General features: G+C 37.1%; 1 protein-coding gene across 1 annotated transcript in view; it reads right to left on the bottom strand.

The window, feature by feature from the left end:
• The window catches only part of HSF4 (heat shock transcription factor 4), a 328,795-nt gene that overhangs the window by 58,242 nt on the left and 246,047 nt on the right, over positions 1-24,506 (bottom strand). Inside the window, exon 7 of the mRNA XM_053700352.1 lies at positions 10,831-10,930. Within this exon, the coding sequence (XP_053556327.1) occupies positions 10,831-10,930 (100 nt within the window). The remainder of the gene's footprint in view (positions 1-10,830; positions 10,931-24,506) is intronic.

The following is a 24,506-nucleotide window of genomic DNA, read 5'->3' as shown; positions in this document are numbered from 1 at the left end:
TTTGATTTACTGCATTTTTTCACTGTTTTTCAAATTCTGACAAAATTTGTTTCTCTTAAAGGCACAGTACCGTTTTTTATATTTGCTTGTTAACTTGATTTAAAGTGTTTTCCAAGCTTGCTAGTCTCATTGCTATTCTGTATAAACATGTCTGAAATAGAAGAAACTCCTTGTTTATTATGTTTAAAAGCCATGGTGGAACCCCCTCTTAGAATGTGTACCAAATGTACTGATTTCATTTTATGCAATAAAGATCATTTTCTGTCTTTAAAAAATGTATCACCAGAGGAATCTGACGAGGGGGAAGTTATGCTGACTAACTTTCCTCACGTGTCAGACCCTTTGACTCCCGCTTAAGGGACTCACGCTCAAATGGCGCCAAGTACATCTAGGGCGCCCATAGCGTTAACTTTACAAGACATGACGGCAGTCATGGATAATACACTGTCAGCTGTATTAGCCAGACTACCTGAACTTAGAGGTAAGCGAGATAGCTCTGGGGTGAGACAAAATGCAGAGCATACTGACGCTTTAAGAACCATGTCTGATACTGCCTCACAATATGCAGAAGCTGAGGAAAGAGAGCTTCAGTCAGTGGGTGATGTTAATGACTCAGGAAAGATACCTGTTTCTAATATTTCTACATTTAAATTTAAGCTTGAACACCTCCGTGTGTTGCTTAGGGAGGTTTTAGCTGCTCTGAATGACTGTGATACCATTGCAGTGCCAGAGAAATTGTGTATACGGGATAAATACTTTGCAGTGCCGGTGTGTACTGATGTTTTTCCAAATACCTAAAAGGTTTACAGAATATATTAATAAGGAATGGGATAGACCAGGTGTGCCGTTCTCTTCCCCTCCTATTTCTAGAAAAATGTTTCCAATAGAAGCCACCACATGGGACTTATGGCAGACAGTCCCTAAGGTGGAGGGAGCAGTTTCTACTCTAGTAAAACGTACTACTATCCCTGTCGAGGACAGTTGTGCCCTTTTTTTTTTAGATCCAATGGATAAAAAATTAGAAGTTACCTTAAGAAAATATTTATTCAACAAGGTTTTATCCTACAGCCCCTTGCATGCATTGCCCCTGTCACTGCTGCTGCGGCGTACTGGTTCGAGTCTACCAGTTGTAGCTCTTCCCTTGGGATTAGCTACAGCCCCAATAATCTTTACAAAGGTTCTAGGGTCACTTATGGCGGTCCTAAGGCCGCGGGGCATAGCAGTAGCCCCTTATTTAGACGATATCCTGATACAGGCATCAAACTTCCAAATTGCCAAGTCTCATACGGACGTAGTACTGGCATTTCTGTGGTCACATGGGTGGAAAGTGAACGAGGAAAAGAGTTCTCTATCCCCACTCATAAGAGTTTCCTTTCTAGGGACTCTGATAGATTCTGTAGAAATGAAAATTCACCTGACGGAGTCCAGGTTATCAAAGCTTCTAAATTCCTGCCGGGTTCTTCATTCCATTCCGCGCCCTTCGGTGGTTCAGTGTATGGAAGTAATCGGCTTAATGGTAGCGGCAATGGACATAGTGCCGTTTGCATGCTTACATCTCAGACCGCTGCAACTATGCATGCTCAGTCAGTGGAGCGGGGATTACACAGATTTGTCCCCTCAACTGAATCTGGACCAAGAGACCAGGGATTCTCTTCTCTGGTGGCTATCTCGGGTCCATCTGTCCAAAGGTATGACCTTTCGCAGGCCAGATTGGACAATTGTTACGACAGTTGCCAGCCTTCTAGGTTGGGGTGCAGTCTGGAACTCCCTGAAGGCTCAGGGATCGTGGACTCAGGAGGAGTCTCTCCTTCCATTAAATATTCTGGAACTAAGAGTGATATTCAAGGCTCTTCAGGCTTGGCCTCAGTTAGCAACTCTGAGGTACATCAGATTTCAGTCGGACAACATCACGACTGTAGCTTACATCAACCATCAAGGGGGAACGAGAAGTTCCCTAGAGATGTTAGAAGTTTCAAAAATAATTCGCTGGGCAGAGATTCACTCTTGCCACCTATCAGCTATCCATATCCCAGGTGTAGAGCACTGGGAGGCGGATTTTCTAAGTCGTCAGACTTTTCATCCGGGAGAGTGGGAACTCCATCCGGAGGCATTTGCACAACTGATTCATTGTTGGGGCAAACCAGAACTGGATCTCATGGCGTCTCGGCAGAACGCCAAGCTTCCGTGTTATGGATCCAGGTCCAGGGATCCCAAGGCGACACTGATAGATGCTCTAGCAGCGCCCTGGTCTTTCAACCTGGCTTATGTGTTTCCACCGTTTCCTCTGCTCCCTCGACTGATTACCAAGATCAAGCAGGAGAGAGCATCGGTGATTCTGATAGCACCTGCGTGGCCACGCAGGACCTGGTATGCAGATCTAGTGGACATGTCATCCTTTCCACCATGGTCTCTGCCTCTGAAGCAGGACCTTCTACTTCAGGGTCCTTTCAACCATCCAAATCTAATTTCTCTGAGGCTGACTGCCTGGAGATTGAACGCTTGATTTTATCAAAGCGTGGCTTCTCCGAGTCAGTTATTGATACCTTAAGACAGGCACGAAAGCCTGTCACCAGGAAAATTTACCATAAGGTATGGCGTAGATATCTTTATTGGTTGTGAATCCAAGGGTTACTCATGGAGTAAGGTCAGGATTGCTAGGATATTATCTTTTCTCCAAGAAGGTTTGGAAAAAGGATTGTCAGCTAGTTAAGCGTCTGGCAGATGTTCCAGACGTTCAGGCATTTTGTCAGGCTTTAGTTAGAATCAAGCCTGTGTTTAAACCTGTTGCTCCACCATGGAGCTTAAACTTGGTTCTTAAGGTTCTTCAAGGAGTTCCGTTTGAACCTCTTCATTCCATAGATATCAAGCTTTTATCTTGGAAAGTTCTTTTTTTGGTAGCTATTTCCTCGGCTCGTAGAGTCTCTGAGCTATCTGCCTTACAATGTGATTCTCCTTATCTGATTTTTCATTCGGATAAGGTAGTCCTGCGTACCAAACCTGGGTTCTTACCTAAGGTGGTATTTAACAAGAATATCAATCAAGAGATTGTTGTTCCATCCTTGTGTTATACAATTTGGACGTGGTCCGTGCTTTAAAGTTTTACTTACAAGCTACTAAAGATTTCGTCAAACATCTGCTTTGTTTGTTGTCTACTCTGGACAGAGGAGAGGTCAAAAGGCTTCAGCAACCTCTTTTTCTTTTTGACTAAGAAGCTTAATCCGCTTAGCCTATGAGACTGCTGGACAGCAGCCTCCTGAAAGGATTACAGCTCATTCCACTAGAGCTGTGGCTTCCACTTGGGCCTTTAAAAATGAGGCTTCTTTTGATCAGATTTGCAAGGCAACGACTTGGTCTTCGCTTCATATTTTTTCAAAATTTTACAAATTTGATACTTTTGCTTCTTTGGAGGCTATATTTGGGAGAAAGGTTTTACGGGCAGTGGTTCCTTCCATTTAAGTTCCTGCCTTGTCCCTCCCTTCATCCGTGTACTTTAGCTTTGGTATTGGTATCCCACAAGTAATGGATGATCCGTGGACTGGATACACCTTACAAGAGAAAACACAATTTATGCTTACCTGATAAATTTATTTCTCTTGTGGTGTATCCAGTCCACGGCCCGCCCTGTCATTTTAAGGCAGGTAATTTTTAAATTTAAACTACAGTAACCACTGCACCCTATGGTTCCTCCTTTCTCGGCTTGTTTTCAGTCGAATGACTGGCTATGACAGTTAGGGGAGGAGCTATATTACAGCTCTGCTGTGGGTGTCCTCTTGCAACTTCCTGTTGGGAATGAGAATATCCCACAAGTAATGGATGATCAATGGACTGGATACACCACAAGAGAAATAAATTTATCAGGTAAGCATAAATTGTGTTTTTTTGCAAATGCTCAGGTTTTTTAATTTATAGATCAATTATCGGGGGGGGGGGTTGGATTAATCAACTTTATATTATTTTAGATACATTTTTTATTAAAATTGTTATTAAGTGCCCATATACAGTCAGTTCATCTCTGACCAATCCACCAAATTTGAGTTTTAATTTATAGATTTGGAAGCAATTAATGAGATTTTTGCCCCAGCAACTAAACCACTATTATCTAGTTGGGGATTTAATATAATAAAAAACATTTCGTGAGAGCAAATTTACTGTGCATTTCTTAACAATTTTTTACTCCATATACAATTGTGTTTTTTTCTCTCATTTTATGAGAGCTCCTCTATATCTTGTACTTAAAGGGGCTGATCAAAGGGGGGCGTAGATTCTGTAAATGGCTGTAGGGTTAATAGATGCTGAACAAAGACGTGCTGCACATGTTACTTCTTTAATTTGACAGAGAAAATAAAAATGGAACAGCCACAACTAGCAAAGTAATACAAGTGTATGGCTACAGGCATTGTTTATGCAAGGAAAGACTAGTATTTCATGTTGATCATAATTAGACACCTTTCAATAAGTCAAACGTTCTTCAAAGATTTATAACTTTGCAACATATCTCTTAAAGTACACTATATATTTTGTATAGTTGTTATATTTCATTAAAAGAAATAAATATGCAGTAGAGATTTGTTTTGTGAGTCTTCTATTTTTTAAGGAATGTCTGAACAGTAGGATATGCTCATATTTCTTTTGCAAATGCACAGGTTTACAGATCAATTATCTGGGAATAAAAACTTGGAGAAATCAAATCATTTTCATTATTTTTTTATTTATTTTTTAAAGTACCCATATACAGTCAGTAAACCTCTGTTGATAATGACTGCAAATTAAAAAACGGATGATCAAAATTCTTATATTGTACCTAAAAAAATTAAATTAGGAAGAGCCTACTGTATTATTGTGACATCAAATACCTATTAATTTAAATATGAGATGTAGAACTTTGATATAATTTTAGTTTTAAAGTTGAGTATATATGCATGGTTTAATTATAAACAAATATCTAGTAAAATTCATTTGCATAGTTAGCTTCCATGTGAACACATTTAACCTGTGTGTAGCTATTTGTCATATACAATGTATGTCTAAAGAGGTACTTGTCATAGGATGCTGAACTGAGCTCAAGAATCCTGTGTGCTAAACTGGAAAATTCATACTTAGGGGTCTATTTATCAAGCTCCGAACGGAGCTTGAAGCCCTGTGTTTCTGGCGAGCAATTAGGCTTGCCAGAAACACAAGTTATGAAGCAGCGGTCTAAAGACTGCTGCTCCATAACCTGTCCGTCTGCTCTGAGGCGGCGGACAGACATTGCCGAAAATCAATATGATCCAATATGATCGGGTTGATTCACACCCCCTGCTGGCGGGGCCCGATTGGCCTCAAATCTGCAGGGGGCCATGTTGCACCAGCAGTTCACAAGAACTGCTGGTGCAATTATAAATGCCAACAGCGTATGCTGTTGGCATTTATCAATTTGCGGCAAACATGGTTTGCTATAGCGGATCATGTTCATCCACACAATGATAAATGGACCCCTTAGGGTTGTTTTGTTTGTAAAATAAGCTACAATTGTATTTTATCATCTTTAAAATTCCACAAAATTTGAGCATAAATTTTAAGATTTGGTAGCAATTAATAGGTTTTTCCCCCAGCAACTAACCCACTATTATCTAGTTGGAGATTTAATATAATAAATCCATATTATTTTGTGAGAGCAAATTTATTGTGCATTTCTAAATTATTCTTAACTGCAGAATTGTATTTTTCTTCTCCCATTTTATGAGCATTCCTCTATGTCTTAAAGGGGAATTAAACCCAAAATATTTATTTCATGATCCAGATAGAGCATACAATGTTAAACAACTTTCCAAATATTTCTATTATCAATTTTGCTTAATTCTCTTGGCATCCTCTATTAAAGGAGCAGCAATGCACTTCTGGGAGCTAACTTAAAACATTGGTAAGCTAATGATAAGAGGTATAAATGTGCAGCCACTACTTAGCAGCTAGCTCCCAGCTCCTGAGCCTACCTAGGTATGATTTTCAACAAAGGATCCCAAGAGACTGAAGCAAATTAGATAATTTAAGTAAATTGGAAAGTTGACTAAAATGATACTCTCTATCTGAATCATGATAAAAAGTTTCCGTTTCATGCCCCTTTAAATGATTGCTTAGAAGTCTATTGCATTAAAAAGGGGTTTCTTAGAAATTATTTTCTTATTATTGATGTTATATTGTACATAATTCATTTTTATTTTATATTCACAACTATTGGCAGGACTTTTATACATATTTAATGACAAATAACTTATTCATGCCAGACATGAAGGTACAGCTGAAACTATAAACTATATATACTGAATATACTATATTGTTTTTTTTTTAATTTTTTTATTTTAAGATAGTTCTTTCTGAAAAATAAAAAGATAAATATCAACTGCCTTGATGAGCACATGAACAAATTAAGTTCAAATTAAGCAGCAGGATGCTCAATATCCCAATACCATATGCTATTTTAGTAGTACCACATATTTTAGTTAAATATAAAGGATTTGAATTGATTGATGCAGAATATGCATTACCTAAGAGTTTACCTGTCTTGAACATATACTACACTTAAAAAATGCAAGGTTCATCTGAATGATATAAAAAAAGAAAAAACTTTTGCCTAGATTACGATTTTTGCGCTATAGAGGGTGCGAAACGAACACAACAGAAGTTGTGTTATTTCACCCTCCATAGTGCTGCCATTACAAGTTTCTGAAAAGCCGCCTTGTGCTTGCGATATGGTGGCGATAAGCTCCATACCGCACAAAATCCAAGGGCTGCTTTGACGTGCTCATGCACGCTTTCCCCATAGACATCAATGGGGAGAGAGTGTTAGAAAAAAACAACTGAAGCGCAGAATGGCGATCACCGTAACGCAACCCCATTGATGTCTATGGGGAAAAAAAGTTACATTTAAATCTAACACCCTTACATAAACCCCAAGTCCAAACACCCCTAATCTGCTGACACTGAAATAAAGTTATTAACCCCTAATCTGCCACTCCCGACATCGCTGCCACTAAATAAAGTTATTAACCCCCTAAACATCTGGCCTCCCACATCACTGCCACTAAATAAACCTATTAACCCCTAAACCACCAGCCCCCACATTGCAAAACATAAATTAAACTATTAACCCCTAAACCTAACAACCCCCTAAATTTAAATTAAAATTACAATATCCCTATGATAAAATAAATAAAAACTTACCTGTAAAATTTAAAAAAACCTAAGTTTAAACTAACAATTAACCTAACATAACTATTATACTAAAATTAAAATAACTACCAATTAAATTAAACTAACTAAAATTTAAAAAAAAAAACTAACACTTCTAAAAAAATGTGTCTAAAATTACAAAAAATAAAAAATACTAAATTACAAAAAAGTACAAACACTAAATTACGAAAAATAACAAACGAAATTATCCAAAATAAAAACAATGACACCTAATCTAATAGCCCTATAAAAATAAAAAGCCCCCCCCCCAATAAAAAAAACCCTAGCCTACAATAAACTACAAATAGCATTAAAAAGTCCTTCTGTAGAGCATTGCCCAAAAGAAATCAGCTCTTTTACCTGGAAAAAAATACAAAGACCCACCCAACAGTAAAACCCACAACCCAACGAACCCCCTAAATAAAAAACCTAACTCTAACAAAAACCTAAGCTACCCATTGCCCTGAAAAGGGCATTTGTATGGGCATTGCCCTTAAAATGGCATTCAACTCTTTTACATTTCCCTTAAAAGGGCATTCAGCTCTTTTAAAAAAAGCCCAAACCCTAATCTAAAAATAAACCACCCAAAAAAAGTTAAAAAAATCCTAACACCAACCCCCGACAGTCCACTTACAGTTTCTGAAGTCCGTACATTCAGGCTATTCAAATCAGCCAATAGAATTTCAGTAGCTCTCATCCTATTGGCTGATTTGAACAGCCAATAGGATTTCAGTAGCTCTCATCCTATTGGCTGATTTGTATTTCATAAAATCAAATCAGCCAATAGGAATGCAATAGACGCCATTTTGAAAATGCTCCCTTACATTGGAGATTCAGTGTACGGCGGTGACCGTATGAAGAGGACGCTCCGCGCCGGATGTCTTCAAGAATGGACCCGCTCCGCGCTGCCAGAATGAAGATAGAAGACTCCGCCGGGATGAAGATAGAAGATGCCCCCTGGATGAAGATAGAAGATTCCGCCTGGATGGATGAAGACCTCGCCGCTTGGATGAAGACTTCTCGCCACCTGGATGTCTGGACTTCCGAAACTGTAAGTGGATTGTCGGGGGTTAGTGTTAGGTTTTATAACTTTTTTGGGGTGTTTTTTTTTTTAGATTATGGTTTGGGCTTTTTTAAAAAGAGCTGAATGCCCTTTTAAGGGCAATGTAAAAGAGCTGAATGCCATTTTAAGGGCAATGCCCATACAAATGCCATTTTCAGGGCAATGGGTAGCTTAGGCTTTTTGTTAGAGTAAGGTTTTTTATTTTGGGGGGTTGGTTGGGTAGTGGGTTTTACTGTGGGGGGGTCTTTGTATTTTTTCCAGATAAAAGAGCTGATTTCTTTAGGGCAATGCCCTACAAAAGTCTCTTTTAAGGACTATTGGTAGTTTATTGTAGGCTAGGGTTTTTTATTTTGGGGAGGCTTTTTATTTTTATAGGGCTATTAGATTAGGTGTAATTGTTTTGATTTTGGATAATGTTGTTTGTTATTTTTCGTAAATAAAGTGTTTGTTATTTTTTTGTAATTTAGTATTTTAATTTTTTGTAATTTTAGACTTACATTTTTTTAGTAGTGTTAGTTTTTTTTATGTGTAATATAGTTTATTTAATTGGTAGTAATTTTAATTTTAGTATAATAGTTATGTTAGTTTAATTGTTAGTTTAAACTTAGTTTTTATTTAATTTCACAGGTAAAAAAAACCCTCCAAAAAGAAAAAAAGTCTCCAAAAGGATTTTGTGAAGATCCTGAAGTGTAAGTGATGTGATGGTTCTTCAATTTTAAATTATGAAAAATGTGTAAAAAGAAGGTGATAGAAATCCGGAGTTATCCAAAAAATCTCACATTCATTTCTGAGTACCTGTAAATAAAGATAATAACATAGTGCAATAAAGTTTTCAATATAAATCAAAATAACTGAAATGAAGCTCACCATATGTGTCAACTTATTTCAGTTATTTTGATTTATATTGTAAACTTTATTGCACTATCTTATTATCTTTATTTACAGGTACTCAGAAATGAATGTGAGATTTTTTGGATAACTCCGGATTTCTATCACCTTCTTTTTTACACATTTTTCATAATTTAAAATTGAAGAACCATCACATCACTTACACTTCAGGATCTTCACAAAATCCTTTTGGAGTCTTTTTTTTTTTGGAGGTTTTTTTTTTTTTTTTTGGAGTTTTTAACATTTTTATATTTTTATTTTTTCAAGTTTTTTTATTTTTATTTTTCATTATAATATTATAATACTTTTCTTTTTCTATATTTATTCTTTTGGACGTCACCAAGCACGAGGCACTTTCTAGATTTTTTTTTTGGTTCCACACTCACTGTATAAAAGGAATATCACACACTTGATGAACTTTTATTTGATGAACTTTTACTAGACATTCTATATCACAAACATGATGAACTTTTATTAGACATTATCAGGTCTCACATGATGAACTTTTATTAGACATTATCAGTTCTCACTTTAAGTTGTGTATGGGAATCCATTGATACCATATTCACTCATTTATTTATTGTTTCATATCTTGTTTAAAATTCCTAGTTTAATCCATATCTATGTTATCTATGTATTTAATTCCAAAGTGTAAACTGTTTGATCATTGTATCTAACCAATTTTACATTCCCTGTTATACTCTAAAGTCAGGGTGTTCTAAAGCTATATATTTTTAACTTATATTTATTTTATGTTTATTTTGTTTTATTAAACCATTCCCTGCCTTATTATACATTAGGCGCTCCTTAGCATTTTTAACTTATATTTATATCTTAAGGGTCAGCTAGGAACTCTTTGTTCTGAGGAACTATAGGAATCTGTTAGCGCTGATAGATATACTCTATTTTTTTATTAGTTGTTAGGTTTAGGGGTTAATAGTTTTATTTAGTTTTTTTGCGATGTGGGGGGCTGGCAGTTTAGGGTTTAATAGGTTTATTTAGTAGCAGTGATGTGGGAGTCCAGAGGTTTAGGGGTTAATAACTTTTTTTTTTTTTTGGCGGCGATGTCAGGGAGCAACGGAATACGGGTTAATAACTTTTATTAATTGCGGCGATGTCGGGAGGGGCAGATTAGGGGTTAATACGTTTTAAATAGTGTTTGCGATGTGGGAGGACAGCGGAATAGGAGTTAATAGGTAGTTTATGGGTGTTAGTGTACTTTGTAACATTTTAGTATTGTGTAACAATTTAGTTTTGTGTAACAGTTTTGCTGCGCAAAACTCATAACTACTGGTCTCAGATAGCAGAACGGATCGTGTCGGCATAGGCTGGAACACAAGCATTTTAGCCTCACCGCACAACCTGTAATACCGGTGCTATGAAAATCCCATTTTTTGAGTGCGGGATTGACGTTGCTTTACAGGCTAAAATGCTTGCAGTATGGCTATACCGACAAGACTCGTAATGGTTGCGTTACTGTTTTTATGCTGAAATGGCCATTTTTTCAGTGTTAAAACCGTAACACAAAACTCGTAATCTAGGTGTTTATGAGGAATAAAGAGTTTATGCTCTTCTGCAAGATGTGCATCAGATACACATTGATATTATTGGCAATTGTAAAACTAAATAGTTCTATATGTTTTCTGAAATCATAAAAGATTAAACAGGCTCACCGACTGGATGTAATATGGGTCTGGTAAGGAATCCACAGGCATGTGTCGGCTGAATTTAGACAGTGGAAGAGTAGAGTTTCCATCATCCAACATAAGTGGGCTAGGAAAGAACGTAAACATGTAATTAGGAGAGCTAATTAAGATAATAGAGAAGCTATTATTTCCCAAGAGAGACACACAGACCCAAAAGTTACCCCTAAAACAGAGGGACGGGAAGGCAAACAAGGGGGTCATATTTCTCATATTCTAAGAAGTATTGTAAGTACTGCAAGGGGCTTCAAAGAATGCTAGAAAGGCAAATTTTAGCTTGAGAACTGTTTCTCTTACTAAGGTCCAGATTACAAGTGGAATGCTATTTAGCACTTTCGCTTGAGCGTCAGAAGTTTGCATGCAAGGGATAGCGCAAGTAATACAAGTTAATAGTAAAATGTTTGCACACAAGCGAAACCCAACATACGCTAACTAAATTACTAACCTAAAAAAAAACGTATTATTCCTTTGCAAAGACAATAGGAGTTATTAATATTCCTCATGTGCAAAAAGTTTGCATGCAAGGGATAGCGCAAGTAATACAAGTTAATAGTAAAATGTTTGCACACAAGCGAAACCCAACATACGCTAACTAAATTAACCTAAAAAAACGTATTATTCCTTTGCAAAGACAATAGGAGTTATTAATATTCCTCACGTGCAAAAAAATGTTTTTTTTAAATAGATTTATCTTTATGTATCTGTATATACATATACCTATTTATCTATTCCTGCAGATATATAGGAATTGATAACATAATTTATGTAAGAACTTACCTGATAAATTCATTTCTTTCATATTGGCAAGAGTCCATGAGCTAGTGACATAGGGGATATACAATCCTACCAGGAGGGGCAAAGTTTCCCAAACCTCAAAATGCCTATAAATACACCCCTCACCACACCCACAATTCAGTTTAACGAATAGCCAAGCAGTGGGGTGATAAAGAAAGGAGTAGAAAGCATCAACAAATTAAATTTGGAAATAATTGTGCTTTATGCAAAAAATCATTACCACCATAAAAAGGGTGGGCCTCATGGACTCTTGCCAATATGAAAGAAATTAATTTATCAGGTAAGTTCTTACATAAATTATGTTTTCTTTCATGTAATTGGCAAGAGTCCATGAGCTAGTGACATATGGGATATCAATACCCAAGATGTGGATCTCCACTCAATAGTCACTAGAGAGGGAGGGAATAAAAATAAAAACAGCCATATTCCGCTGAAAAAATTAATCCACAACCCAAAAAAATAAGTTTATTTTCATTTTTGAAAGAAAAAAACTTAAATCAAAAGCAGAAGAATCAAACTGAAACAGCTGCCTGAAGAACCTTTCTACCAAAAACTGCTTCCGAAGAAGCAAATACTTCAAAACGGTAGAATTTAGTAAATGTATGCAAAGAGGACCAAGTTGCCGCTTTGCAAATCTGATCAACTGAAGCTTCATTCTTAAAAGCCCATGAAGTGGAGACTGATCTAGTAGAATGAGCTGTAATTCTCTGAGGCGGGGCCTGACCTGACTCCAAATAAGCTTGATGAATCAAAAGTTTCAACCAAGAAGCCAAGGAAATAGCAGAAGCCTTCTGACCTTTCCTAGGACCAGAAAATAAAACAAATAGACTGGAAGCCTTCCTGAAATCTTTAGTAGCTTCCATATAATATTTCAAAGCTCTTACCACATCCAAAGAATGTAAGGATCTTTCCAAAGAATTCTTAGGATTAGGACACAAGGAAGGGACAACAATTTCTCTACTAATGTTGTTAGAATTCACAACCTTAGGTAAAAATTGAAAAGAAGTCCACAAAACTGCCTTTTCCTGATGAAAAATCAGAAAAGGAGACTCACAAGAACGAGCAGATAGCTCAGAAACTCTTCTAGCAGAAGAGATGGCAAAAAGGAACAACACTTTCCAAGAAAGTAGTTTAATGTCCAAAGAATGCATAGGTTCAAATGGAGGAGCCTGTAAAGCCTTCAGAACCAAATTAAGACTCCAAGGAGGAGAAATTGATTTAATAACAGGCTTAATACGAACTAAAGCCTGTACAAAACAGTGTATATCAGGAAGTATAGCAATCTTTCTATGAAATAGAACAGAAAGAGCGGAGATTTGTCCTTTCAAGGAACTTGCAGACAAACCCTTATCCAAACCATCCTGAAGAAACTGTAAAATTCTAGGAATTCTAAAAGAATGCCAGGAGAATTTATGAGAAGAACACCATGAAATGTAAGTCTTCCAAACTCTATAATAAATCTTTCTAGAGACAGATTTACGAGCTTGTAGCATAGTATTAAGAGAAACCTCTATGACTTAGTACTAAGCGTTCAATGTCCATACCTTCAAATTTAATGATTTGAGATACCGATGGAAAAACGGACCTTGAGATAGTAGTTCTGGCCATAACGGAAGTGGCCAAGGCGGGCAACTGGACATCCGAACCAGATCCGCATACCAAAACCTGTGTGGCCATGCTGGAGCCACCAGCAACACAAATGACTGTTCCATGATGATTTTGGAGATCAGTCTTGGAAGGAGAACTAGAGGCGGGAAAATGTAAGCAGGATGATAACACCAAGGAAGTGTCAGCGCATCCACTGCTTCCGCCTGAACATCCCTGGACCTGGAAATGTATCTGGGAAGTTTCTTGTTTAGATGAGAGGCCATGAGATCTTTCTCTGGAAGACCCCACATCTGAACAATCTGAGAAAACACATCTGGATGGAGAGACCACTCCCCTGGATGTAAAGTCTGGCGGCTGAGATAATCCGCCTCCCAATTGTCTACACCTGGGATATGCACCGCAGAGATTAGACAGGAGCTGGATTCTGCCCAAACAAGTATCCGAGATACTTCTTTCATAGCTTGGGGACTGTGAGTCCCACCCTGATGATTGACATAAGCCACTGTAGTGATATTGTCTGTCTGAAAACAAATGAACGGTTCTCTCTTTAGCAGAAGCCAAAACTGAAGAGCTCTGAGAATTGCACGGAGTTCTAAAATATTTATTGGTAATTTCGCCTCTTGAGATTTCCAAACCCCTTGTGCTGTCAGAGATCCCCAAACAGCTTCCCAACCTGAAAGACTTGCATTTGTTGTGATCACAGTCCAGGTTGGCCGAACAAAAGAAGCCCCTTGAATTAAAAGATGGTGATCTATCCACCATGTCAGAGAGTGTCGTACATTGGGATTCAAGGATATTAATTGTTATATCTTTGTATAATCCCTGCACCATTGATTCAGCATACAAAGCTGTAGAGGTCTCATGTGAAAACGAGCAAAGGGGATCGCATCCGATGCTGCAGTCATGAGACCTAAAACTTCCATGCACATAGCCACTGAAGGGAATAACTGAGACTGAAGGTGCCGGCAGGCTGCAACCAATTTTAAACGTCTCTTGTCTGTTAGAGACAGAGTCATGAACACTGAATCTATCTGGAGGCCTAAAAAGGTGACCCTTGTCTGAGGAATCAAGAAACTTTTTGGTAAATTGATCCTCCAACCATGTTTCCGAAGAAACAACACTAGTTGATTTGTGTGAGATTCTGCAGTACGTAAAGACTGAGCTAGTACCAAGATATCATCCAAATAAGGAAACACCGCAATACCCTGTTATCTGATTACAGATAGTAGCTGTTGCTAGGCCAAATGGAAGAGCAACAAATTAGTAATGCTTGTTTAGAAAAGAGAATCTCAGAAACTGATAGTGTTCTGGATGAATCGGAATATGAAGGTATGCATCCTGCAAGTCTATTGTGGACATATAATGTACTCGCTGAACAAAAGGCAGAATAGTCCTTATAGTCACCATTTTGAAAGTTGGTACTCTTACATAACGATTCAACATTTTCAGATCCAGAACTGGTCTGAATACATTTTATTTCTTTGGTACAATGAATAGGTTTGAATAAAACCCAAACCTTGTTCCTGAGGATGAACTGGCATGATTACCCCTGAAGACTCCAGGTCTGAAACACACTTCAGGAAAGCCTGAGCTTTTACTTGATTTACTGGGATACGTGAGAGAAAAAATCTTCTCACAGGAGGTCTTACTCTGAATCCTATTCGATACCCTTGAGAAACAATGCTCTGAATCCAATGATTTTGGACAGATTTTATCCAAATATCCTTGACAAACCTTAATCTGCCCCCTACCAGCTGAGCTGGAATGAGGTCCGCACCTTCATGCGGACTTAGGGGCTGACTTTGGTTTCCTAAATGGCTTGGATTTATTCCAATTTGAGGAAGGCTTCCAATTGGAAGCAGATTCCTTGGGGGGAGGATTGAATTTTTGTTCCTTATTCTGACAAAAGGAACAAAAACGGTTAGAAGCCTTAGATTTACCCTTAGGTTTTTTATCCTGAGGCAGAAAAACTCCCTTTCCCCCAGTGACAGTTGAAATAATAGAATCCAACTGAGAACCAAATAAATTATTACCTTGGAAAGAAAGAGATAGTAATCTAGATTTAGATGTCATATCAGCATTCCAAGATTTAAGCCACAAAGCTCTTCTAGCTAATATAGCTAAAGACATGGATCTAACATCAATTTTGATAATATCAAAAATGGCATCACAAATAAAATGATTAGCATGTTGCAGTAAGCGAATAATGCTAGATATATCAGAATCCAATTCTTGTTGCGCTAAATTCTCCAACCAGAAAGTTGATGCAGCTGCAACATCAGCCAAAGAAATTGCAGGTCTGAGAAGATGACCTGAATATAAATAGGCCTTCCTTAGATAAGATTCAAGCTTCCTATGTAAAGGATCCTTAAAGGAAGTACTATCTTCCATAGGAATAGTGGTACATTTAGAAAGAGTAGAAATAGCCCCATCAACTTTGGGGATTTTTTCCCAAAACTCTATAGATTTTGCTGGTAAAGTATACAATTTTTTAAACCTTGAAGAAGGAATAAAAGAAGTACCTAGCTTATTCCATTCCCTAGAAATCATATCAGAAATAGCCTCAGGAATAGGAAAAACCCCGGGAGAAACCACAGGAGGTTTAAAAACAGCATTTAAACGTTTATTAGACTGAACGTCAATAGGACTGGTTACCTCAATATCCAAAGTAATTAACACTTCTTTTAATAAAGAACGCATATACTCTATTTTAAATAAATAAGTAGATTTGTCATTGTCAATGTCTGAGGAAGGATCTTCTGAATCAGATAGATCCTCATCAGAAGAGGATAAATTATTATGTTGTTGGTCATTTGAAATTTCATCAACTAAATGAGAAGTTTTAAAAGACCTTTTACGTTTATTAGAAGGAGGAAATTCAGATAAAGCCTTCAGGATAGAATCAGAAACAAATTCTTTAAAATTTACAGGTATATCATGCACATTAGAAGTTGAAGGAACTGCAACTGGCAATGTACTATTACTGATGGATACACTATCTGCATGTAAAAGTTTATCATGACAACTATTACAAATCACATTCGGCGGAATAATTTCTACAATTTTACAACAAATGCACTTAGCTTTGGTAGAACCAATGTCAGGCAGCAATGTTCCAGCAGAAACTTCTGAGACAGGATCAGATTGAGACATCTTGCACAATGTAAGAGAAAAAACAACATATAAAGCAAAATTATCTATTTCCTTATATGACAGTTTCAAGAATGGGAAAAAATGCAAATAGCATAGCCCTCTGAGTAAAAAGCAAGAGGCAAACATTCATGGGGTATTGAAATAATGAAAAAAATAACCGGAAATGACACACTCGCGGCACTAATGACGCAACCGTGTGAAAGTTGCGTCATAGACGTATTTTTTCACGCCAAAAATATTTTCGCGTCAAGAATGATGCAATAAAGTTTAGCATTTGACGCACCTGCGGGCCTAATACCACCCGCAATTTGCAAGAAGTAGTCAATTAAAAAAAAAACTAAACCCCAGGTAAGAAATAAATTTCTTAAAAAAATGTTTATATTCCCCAAATATGAAACTGACAGTCTGCAAAAGGAAATTCATGAACCTGACTCATGGCAAATATAAGTACAATACATATATTTAGAACTTTATATAAATGCATAAAGTGCCCAACCATAGCTGAGGTGTCTTAAGTAATAAAAATCATACTTACCAAAAGATACCCATACACATATAGCAGATAGCCAAACCAGTACTAAAACAGTTATTAGTAGAGGTAATGGTAATTTGAGAGTATATTGTCGATATGAAAAGGGAGGTAGGAGATGAATCTCTACAACCGATAACAGAAAACCTATTAATTAGACCCCCGTTAGGGAAATCATCTTATTCAATAGGTGATACTCCCTTCACGTCCCTCTGACATTCGTTGTACTCTGAGAGGAATCGGGCTTCAACAATGCTGAGAAGCGCATATCAACGTAGAAATCTTAGCACAAACTTACTTCACCACCTCCATAGGAGGCAAACTTTGTAAAAACTGAATTGTGGGTGTGGTGAGGGGTGTATTTATAGGCATTTTGAGGTTTGGGAAACTTTGCCCCTCCTGGTAGGATTGTATATCCCATATGTCACTAGCTCATAGACTCTTGCCAATTACATGAAATAAATAAATATATTTTACATTCACATTATATATATATATATATATATATATATATATATATATATATATATATATATATATACCGTAGATACATACAAATATAGTAAAAATTACATATTTTTTTTCTATTCTAAAAACATTGGAATGTAAAACATTGGAATGTAAAATAGAGTAACAAGCTTTGTGTTTCATGCTTTAGGTCTAACATAGTGCAAGCTTAGTGCACATGAAGAATAAATCATCTTAAGGCATTATTTAAATATCAAATATGAAAAAAACTATTATTAAAAATAATTATTAAAAATTATCATTATAGATACTGGTATATATATATATATATATATATATATATATATATTCTATGAATTATTTATAATGTTTTAATATATCGATAATAATTATTTACATTCATTATTAATATTTTTAAATATTTTATTTTTAATAAATACATAATGCACCTACGGATAGGTATATATAGATATACATAGGAAAAAAAATATTTTTATATTTAAAAATATATTTATACATATATATATATATATATATATATATATATATATATATATATATATTTATATTTATATTTATATTTATATATATATATAATGATTTTATTGTAATATATATTTCTTTCATGTAATTAGCAAGAGTCCATGAGCTAGTGACGTATGGGATATACATTCCTACCAGGAGGGGCAAAGTTTCCCAAACCTCAAAATGCCTATAAATACACCCCTCACCACACCCACAATTCAGTTTTTACAAACTTTGCCTCCGATGGAGGTGGTGAAGTAAGTTTGTGCTAGATTCTACGTTGTTATGCGCTCCGCAGCAAGTTGGAGCCCGGTTTTCCTCTCAGCGTGCAGTGAATGTCAGAGGGATGTGAGGAGAGTATTGCCTATTTGAATGCAGTGATCTCCTTCTACGGGGTCTATTTCATAGGTTCTCTGTTATCGGTCGTAGAGATTCATCTCTTACCTCCCTTATCAGATCGACGATATACTCTTATATATACCATTACCTCTGCTGATTCTCGTTTCAGTACTGGTTTGGCTTTCTACAAACATGTAGATGAGTGTCCTGGGGTAAGTAAATTTTATTTTCTGTGACACTCTAAGCTATGGTTGGGCACTTTGTTTATAAAGTTCTAAATATATTTTTTCAAACATTTATTTGCCTTGACTCAGAATGTTCAACTTTCCTTATTTTTCAGACAGTCAGTTTCATATTTGGGATAATGCATTTGATTTAATCATTTTTTTCTTACCTTCAAAAATTTGACTCTTTTTCCCTGTGGGCTGTTAGGCTCGCGGGGGCTGAAAATGCTTCATTTTATTGCGTCATTCTTGGCGCGGACTTTTTTGGCGCAAAAATTATTTTCCGTTTCCGGCGTCATATGTGTCGCCGGAAGTTGCGTCATTTTTTGACGTTATTTTGCGCCAAAAATGTCGGCGTTCCGGATGTGGCGTCATTTTGGCGCCAAAAGCATTTAGGCGCCAAATAATGTGGGCGTCTTATTTGGCGCTAAAAAATATGGGCGTCGCTTTTGTCTCCACATTATTTAAGTCTCATTTTTCATTGCTTCTGGTTGCTAGAAGCTTGTTCTTTGGCATTTTTTCCCATTCCTGAAACTGTCATTTAAGGAATTTGATCAATTTTGCTTTATATGTTGTTTTTTCTCTTACATATTGCAAGATGTCTCACGTTGCATCTGAGTCAGAAGATACTACAGGAAAATCGCTGTCTAGTGCTGGATCTACCCAAGCTAAGTGTATCTGCTGTAAACTTTTGGTAGCTATTCCTCCAGCTGTAGTTTGTATTGATTGTCATGACAAACTTGTTAATGCAGATAATATTTCCTTTAGTAAAGTACCATTGCCTGTTGCAGTTCCTTCAACATCTAAGGTGCAGAATGTTCCTGATAACATAAGAGATTTTGTTTCTGAATCCATAAAGAAGGCTATGTCTGTTATTTCTCCTTCTAGTAAACGTAAAAAATCTTTTAAAACTTCTCTCCCTACAGATGAATTTTTAAATGAACATCATCATTCTGATTCTGATGACTCTTCTGGTTCAGAGGATTCTGTCTCAGAGGTTGATGCTGATAAATCTTCATATTTATTTAAAATGGAATTTATTCGTTCTTTACTTAAAGAAGTTCTAATTGCTTTAGAAATAGAGGATTCTGGTCCTCTTGATACTAATTCTAAACGTTTGGATAAGGTATTTAAATCTCCTGTGGTTATTCCAGAAGTTTTTCCTGTTCCTAATGCTATTTCTGCAGTAATTTCCAAAGAATGGGATAAATTGGGTAATTCATTTACTCCTTCTAAACGTTTTAAGCAATTATATCCTGTGCCGTCTGACAGATTAGAATTTTGGGACAAAATCCCTAAAGTTGATGGGGCTATTTCTACCCTTGCTAAACGTACTACTATTCCTACGTCAGATGGTACTTCGTTTAAGGATCCTTTAGATAGGAAAATTGAATCCTTTCTAAGAAAAGCTTATCTGTGTTCAGGTAATCTTCTTAGACCTGCTATATCTTTGGCTGATGTTGCTGCAGCTTCAACTTTTTGGTTGGAAACTTTAGCGCAACAAGTAACACATCATGATTCTCATGATATTATTATTCTTCTTCAGCATGCTAATAATTTTATCTGTGATGCCATCTTTGATATTATCAGAGTTGATGTCAGGTTTATGTCTCTAGCTATTTTAGCTAGAAGAGCTTTATGGCTTAAGACTTGGAATGCTGATATGGCTTCTAAATCAACTCTACTTTCCATTTCTTTCCAGGGTAACAAATTATTTGGTTCTCAGTTGGATTCTATTATTTCAACTGTTACTGGTGGGAAAGGAACTTTTTTACCACAGGATAAAAAATCTAAAGGTAAAAACAGGGCTAATAATCGTTTTCGTTCCTTTCGTTTCAACAAAGAACAAAAGTCTGATCTTTCATCCTCATTAGCAGTTTCTGTTTGGAAACCATCTCCAATTTGGAATAAATCCAAGCCAGCCAGAAAGGCAAAGCCTGCTTCTAAGTCCACATGAAGGTGCGGCCCTCATTCCAGCTCAGCTGGTAGGGGGCAGGTTACGTTTTTTCAAAGAAATTTGGATCAATTCTGTTCACAATCTTTGGATTCAGAACATTGTTTCAGAAGGGTACAGAATTGGTTTCAAGATGAGACCTCCTGCAAAGAGATTTTTTCTTTCCCGTGTCCCAGTAAATCCAGTAAAAGCTCAAGCATTTCTGAATTGTGTTTCAGATCTAGAGTTGACTGGAGTAATTATGCCAGTTCCAGTTCAGGAACAGGGGATGGGGTTTTATTCAAATCTCTTCATTGTACCAAAGAAGGAGAATTCCTTCAGACCAGTTCTGGATCTAAAAATATTGAATCGTTATGTAAGGATACCAACGTTCAAGATGGTAACTGTAAGGACTATCTTGCCTTTTGTTCAGCAAGGGAATTATATGTCCACAATAGATTTACAGGATGCATATCTGCATATTCCGATTCATCCAGATCATTATCAGTTCCTGAGATTCTCTTTTCTGGACAAGCATTACCAGTTTGTGGCTCTGCCGTTTGGCCTAGCTACAGCTCCAAGAATTTTTACAAAGGTTCTCGGTGCCCTTCTGTCTGTAATCAGAGAACAGGGTATTGTGGTATTTCCTTATTTGGACGATATCTTGGTACTTGCTCAGTCTTTACATTTAGCAGAATTTCATACGAATCAACTTGTGTCGTTTCTTCAAGATCATGGTTGGAGGATCAATTTACCAAAAAGTTCATTGATTCCTCAGACAAGGGTAACCTTTCTGGGTTTCCAGATAGATTCAGTGTCCATGACTCTGTCTTTAACAGACAAGAGACGTCTAAAACTGATTGCAGCTTGTCGAAACCTTCAGTCACAATCATTCCCTTCGGTAGCCTTATGCATGGAAATTCTAGGTCTTATGACTGCTGCATCGGACACGATCCCCTTTGCTCGTTTTCACATGCGACCTCTTCAGCTTTGTATGCTGAATCAATGGTGCAAGGATTACACAAAGATATCTCAATTAATATCTTTAAAAACGATTGTTCGACACTCTCTAACGTGGTGGACAGATCACCATCGTTTAATTCAGGGGGCTTCTTTTGTGCTTCCGACCTGGACTGTAATTTCAACAGATGCAAGTCTCACAGGTTGGGGAGCTGTGTGGGGATCTCTGACGGCACAAGGAGTTTGGGAATCTCAGGAGGTGAGATTACCGATCAATATTTTGGAACTCCGTGCAATTTTCAGAGCTCTTCAGTTTTGGCCTCTTCTGAAGAGAGAATCGTTCATTTGTTTTCAGACAGACAATGTCACAACTGTGGCATACATCAATCATCAAGGAGGAACTCACAGTCCTCTGGCTATGAAAGAAGTATCTCGAATTTTGGTTTGGGCGGAATCCAGCTCCTGTCTAATCTCTGCGGTTCATATCCCAGGTGTAGACAATTGGGAAGCGGATTATCTCAGTTGCCAAACGTTGCATCCGGGCGAATGGTCTCTTCACCCAGAGGTATTTCTTCAGATTGTTCAAATGTGGGAACTTCCAGAAATAGATTTGATGGCGTCCCATCTAAACAAGAAACTTCCCAGGTATCTGTCCAGATCCCGGGATCCTCAGGCGGAAGCAGTGGATGCATTATCACTTCCTTGGAAGTATCATCCTGCCTATATCTTTCCGCCTCTAGTTCTTCTTCCAAGAGTAATCTCCAAGATTCTGAAGGAATGCTCGTTTGTTCTGCTGGTAGCTCCGGCATGGCCTCACAGGTTTTGGTATGCGGATCTTGTCCGGATGGCCTCTTGCCAACCATGGACTCTTCCGTTAAGACCAGACCTTCTGTCACAAGGTCCTTTTTTCCATCAGGATCTGAAATCCTTAAATTTAAAGGTATGGAGATTGAACGCTTGATTCTTCGTCAAAGAGGTTTCTCTGACTCTGTGATTAATACTATGTTACAGGCTCGTAAATCTGTATCTAGAGAGATATATTATAGAGTCTGGAAGACTTATATTTCTTGGTGTATTTCTCATCATTTTTCTTGGCATTCTTTTAGAATACCGAGAATTTTACAGTTTCTTCAGGATGGTTTAGATAAAGGTTTGTCCGCAAGTTCCTTGAAAGGACAAATCTCTGCTCTTTCTGTTCTTTTTCACAGAAAGATTGCTATTCTTCCTGATATTCATTGTTTTGTACAAGCCTTGGTTCGTATAAAACCTGTCATTAAGTCAATTTCTCCTCCTTGGAGTTTGAATTTGGTTCTGGGGGCTCTTCAAGCTCCTCCGTTTGAACCTATGCATTCATTGGACATTAAATTACTTTCTTGGAAAGTTTTGTTCCTTTTGGCCATCTCTTCTGCCAGAAGAGTTTCTGAATTATCTGCTCTTTCTTGTGAGTCTCCTTTTCTGATTTTTCATCAGGATAAGGCGGTGTTGCGAACTTCTTTTGAATTTTTACCTAAAGTTGTGAATTCCAACAACATTAGTAGAGAAATTGTGGTTCCTTCATTATGTCCTAATCCTAAGAATTCTAAGGAGAAATCGTTGCATTCTTTGGATGTTGTTAGAGCTTTGAAATATTATGTTGAAGCTACTAAATCTTTCCGAAAGACTTCTAGTCTATTTGTTATCTTTTCCGGTTCTAGAAAAGGCCAGAAAGCTTCTGCCATTTCTTTGGCATCTTGGTTGAAATCTTTAATTCATCTTGCCTATGTTGAGTCGGGTAAAACTCCGCCTCAGAGAATTACAGCTCATTCTACTAGGTCAGTTTCTACTTCCTGGGCGTTTAGGAATGAAGATTCGGTTGATCAGATTTGCAAAGCAGCAACTTGGTCCTCTTTGCATACTTTTACTAAATTCTACCATTTTGATGTATTTTCTTCTTCTGAAGCCGTTTTTGGTAGAAAAGTACTTCAGGCAGCGGTTTCAGTTTGAATCTTCTGCTTATGTTTTTCGTTAAACTTTATTTTGGGTGTGGATTATTTTCAGCAGGAATTGGCTGTCTTTATTTTATCCCTCCCTCTCTAGTGACTCTTGTGTGGAAAGATCCACATCTTGGGTAATCATTATCCCATACGTCACTAGCTCATGGACTCTTGCTAATTACATGAAAGAAAACATAATTTATGTAAGAACTTACCTGATAAATTAATTTCTTTCATATTAGCAAGAGTCCATGAGGCCCGCCCTTTTTTTGTGGTGGTTATGATTTTGTATAAAGCACAATTATTCCAATTCCTTATTTTATATGCTTTCGCACTTTTTTATCACCCCACTTCTTGGCTATTCATTAAACTGAATTGTGGGTGTGGTGAGGGGTGTATTTATAGGCATTTTGAGGTTTGGGAAACTTTGCCCCTCCTGGTAGGAATGTATATCCCATACGTCACTAGCTCATGGACTCTTGCTAATATGAAAGAAATTAATTTATCAGGTAAGTTCTTACATAAATTATGTTATATATATATATACATATATATATATATACATACCTATATATCTATATGCATATATAAAGATATATATATATATATATATATATATACAGATATAAATAGGAGTGTTTATATACAGGGAGTGCAGAATTATTAGGCAAATGAGTATTTTGACCACATCATCCTCTTTATGCATGTTGTCTTACTCCAAGCTGTATAGGCTCGAAAGCCTACTACCAATTAAGCATATTAGGTGATGTGCATCTCTGTAATGAGAAGGGGTGTGGTCTAATGACATCAACACCCTATATCAGGTGTGCATAATTATTAGGCAACTTCCTTTCCTTTGCCAAAATGGGTCAAAAGAAGGACTTGACAGGCTCAGAAAAGTCAAAAATAGTGAGATATCTTGCAGAGGGATGCAGTACTCTTAAAATTGCAAAGCTTCTGAAGCGTGATCATCGAACAATCAAGCGTTTCATTCAAAATAGTCAACAGGGTCGCAAGAAGGGTGTGGAAAAACCAAGGCGCAAAATAACTGCCCATGAACTGAGAAAAGTCAAGCGTGCAGCTGCCAAGATGCCACTTGCCACCAGTTTGGCCATATTTCAGAGCTGCAACATCACTGG

This window comes from Bombina bombina, chromosome 1, assembly GCF_027579735.1.
Source record: "Bombina bombina isolate aBomBom1 chromosome 1, aBomBom1.pri, whole genome shotgun sequence".
NCBI lineage: Eukaryota > Metazoa > Chordata > Amphibia > Anura > Bombinatoridae > Bombina > Bombina bombina.
This window is presented reverse-complemented; position numbering and strand designations above follow the sequence as displayed.